This window comes from Vigna radiata, chromosome 3, assembly GCF_000741045.1.
Source record: "Vigna radiata var. radiata cultivar VC1973A chromosome 3, Vradiata_ver6, whole genome shotgun sequence".
NCBI lineage: Eukaryota > Viridiplantae > Streptophyta > Magnoliopsida > Fabales > Fabaceae > Vigna > Vigna radiata.
The window spans coordinates 3,317,196-3,320,859 of NC_028353.1; the positions used below are offsets into that span (position 1 = coordinate 3,317,196).

A 3,664-nucleotide genomic window follows, 5' to 3' on the forward strand; every position below is an offset into this window, starting at 1 on the left:
AAATCTGTACCGATTACAATAAAATATATACTTGTAATGAAATACACAAATTTCCTAATTTATTCTTTCCTAAAATACTATTTGATTTCCCACACAACTGAACAATGCTCACACATGCAAGGGAAAAACTCAATAACTAAGAAAAAGAACAGGCACTAACTTATTCTTTTGTAAAAATTGATTAGGCAGACTTGAAGGCATCGTCGTAGTGATCACTTGGGTGTGTTCACTTGGGGGTGATCGGAGGTGATTGGGGAAGAGTGATTGAGTGGATTTGAGGATAATATTTTTTGTTGTTTATTTGAGTGAATTTGGAGATAAACGAGAGTGAATTTTGAAGTAAATTTTTTTAATTTGTCATATAAACTAAATCCTACACCAATTCTCACAAACTTTATTTGTCGTATAGACACTCTCTGATCTTGAAACAAATGTACTAGAAATGAAAAGGCTTGGAGAGATGGTAAAGAGCTCTCGGGGAACAATTTTTAGAGAGATAATATGTTTTAGATAATGAAACTCATCAACTGAAATTCTATTTATATGCTTTAATTTTTATTATTAAAAATAAATGAGTCTCATTATTTAGAATATACCATCACTTCTAATACATTATTTTCTCGCCTCTTACAATCAACATCTCTTTATTTATCAATATTATACTTCATATAAAATATTTTATAGATCTTTGTTAACGTATCCAAAATGTATTATTATATACCAAATTTGTTAATACTAAACTTTAAGAAAATATGTCATATTTCTGTATCCGTATTAAATCAAGATTAGTGTCTAATGCATGAAGAGGGAGTATGTGGAGATGTAAAATCATTCATGATTCTTTACTTGATACCTTAACCTTTTAAAGAGATGGTTACGGTTTTGATGTCTTGAATAATGCCAGACATATCTTGTCATCGATGGTCGCCAGTTTATCTTCACTTTTTTTCTGCCAAGGTGGAACATTTATATATGCATGTGAATGCAGTGTATCCAGGTTCAGTTCTACAGTGGATATAATAATTTATCTTTTGTTGAATGCAGTTACCATATAATGAGGATTTTTCCTTGGCAGACGTTTTTGGACTTCTTGAAAGAAATAGGTAAAATGCAAGGGACGTCTTGTTTATTTTTCCTGCTCAACAAGAAAAGGTGACCAAATTTGACCAAAATATCATTTACAGGAATACATTTGGGATTGCGGAGTACAGCATCAGCCAGTCAACTCTAGAGACAATATTTAATCATTTTGCAGCTAATCCATGAGGAGCCCTCATTTTACAATCTCTTTCATAAAATGTTGTTTGTTGGTTATAACGTTTTAAATGTATCAAAATGATGATACTCTTGCTTGGATGTATATTGTACAGTCAATGATTATAGTGCCACTGAATTGTAAATAGATTTCTTAGTACAAAGTCCCTTAATCAATCTAACTGTTTGGTGGGGGTGATCCATCTTAGGATTATCCTCAATTAATCTTTTTCCGTTCTAACACCCAATGGTGGCGTACTCAAAATGTGCTCCAATCATGAATATACTTATTATTTCTCAGGCAATTGCATTTTACCCTTTGTAATTTTTTTCCGGGTGTACAGAACGTAATTTTGATTGTTAGTTCAAGTTCTGGATTTTAATTTTTGGAATGCAATATATTTTGAAAACTGAATTCTGGAAATCTATCTAAATTTAAAATTTCAGGCTACATTTTAGCACTTTTTTTGAAGACCTTGTAGAGCAATGTGTTCTTAAAGTTGGTCAACGTTAATTTTGATAAAGATGTGGTGAGTATAAATTTAAGAGCTCGTCCTTCTATGGACTAACCAAGCTCTTTCTTCTAGTACGTTCATGATTTCTTCTGATATATACATTTATGTTAAAAATTGTCACTTTTACCTCTTTGTTTTATTACTAATTACTCAATTAATTATATTTATAAAATTGTATAATCTTAAATATATTTTTAAATTGTATAGTTATAAATGTATTTTCAGAATGTACATTTTGGATTGGCAGCATTTTTCACTATTATGCTGTGCACCAAGAGCTAGATTATCTTAATCACTTTTGCCTACAAGAAATATTCGTCCAAATTTATTTTTGATAGTGTTGAGGGTCATGTTTCGTTTTGGTTTGTCTTGTATTTGGTCCACAAAAAACATGTCGGACATAAAATTTGTGAATTAATTTTTTTAGTTTGTTCTGTATAACATTTGCTCTCTTGATTTGTAGATTGGTTTATGATTCGCATAAGAATTTTAGGAATTTTATTTTTATTTAATTAAATTTGCAGAAATGATAATTTATATAGGTCTATTTTTTAAAATAAGTAATATTAATAATTTTATAATTTTTAAATATAAATTTATTGAAAACAGAAATGGTATTGAAGTAGAATGAATCATGGAAAGAAATGAGAATGATGAATATACTTTTTAATGTGCAAATGAACAAATTATTTAGAAAATATATATATTTGTGTTGTGTTAGAATTGTTAGATTTTAAAAATTTAAGTAATGCAGGTTAAAATCGGGCTAATTGGTTAAATTACTCAACTTGTTGTCATAACACATTGCTTTCTTCCATATTTGAGAATGCTAAGGTTTGCAAATTTATTTTTAAGGAATAATTTATTAAATTTTGTACGTAATAACGTTATGAATGTCTTTCTTTACACACGAAATCCAAAACATTAGTGGAAAGAATTGAACTCAGAGTCTGTTTTCCTTACTTAGAAAAAGGTTGAACTGCATTGTGCAAAAAGAGGTGAGATTGACCAAAATGTTGATAAAATATTCGTAAATAAATTTTATTAACAAAAATTTTAAACTCTTCATTAATTACTAACAATCAAATTTTTGTTATTGAGAGATATTATATCATTAGTATTTATCGAAGGATATTTAAGTTGGTAAAATTTGGTGTTGATGAGCCTTAACCTACCGACAAATATGATCAATGATTATCGAAAAATTTATTTCGTCAAAAAATTGATGGCTGACTCTATGTTATATTAGCATGGAATAATCTACCAATAAACGCAATGCATATTTCCTAACTAGTAAGCTATATTCCTTACATCCAAAACAATACAAACCTACCAATATAAACAAACATGTAATAGTGTAATGAACTATATTCTCTATACCGAGCCAGACTTGTCAATAGTTTTACCTAATTAGAAACATACAATATTTTTCAAAATTATATGTTTCAATTATCTGCAATATTATATCACATAATCCAAATAGAGTAGAATATAAATTACTAAACTAAAAATATGTTGATAGACAATGTTTCTACATATTAAAAAGCACCTAAAACAAATAAAATATTGTTTATAAGTATGTAAATAAATTCCTAATATTCTGCATTATTAAATTATTGTTTTCTCGCTAAGGATTTTGTTGGTACTATTAAGACTGTTAGACTGCACTAGGCTAGGGTGTTGCTGGAGATTGTTGAGCTAGGATGATGTTGTTTAAGATGAGCATGGGCATTAGGAGACAGGAATTCAATGACTAGATTTTGATTGAAAGAGATAATTCAAATTGTCATCAGCCTCATCAGGTGCTTGTAGTTGTTTTTTGATATAAGAACATTCCTCAGAAAGAAGATGTTAGTGCTTGAGGTTATATCTTTTGTAATTTGTCGCAAGTTGTC

At 28.9% G+C, this 3,664-nt stretch overlaps 1 protein-coding gene across 1 annotated transcript in view; it reads left to right on the forward strand.

Moving 5' to 3' along the window:
* Positions 1–1,497, forward strand: part of LOC106757560 (ATP-binding cassette sub-family A member 1) — a 64,101-nt gene extending 62,604 nt beyond the window's left edge. The window contains exons 39-40 of the mRNA XM_014640238.2: positions 1,045–1,103; positions 1,185–1,497. Of these exons, the coding sequence (XP_014495724.1) occupies positions 1,045–1,103; positions 1,185–1,266 (141 nt within the window). The 3' untranslated portion in view covers positions 1,267–1,497. The remainder of the gene's footprint in view (positions 1–1,044; positions 1,104–1,184) is intronic.
* The last annotated feature ends 2,167 nt before the right edge of the window (positions 1,498–3,664 follow it).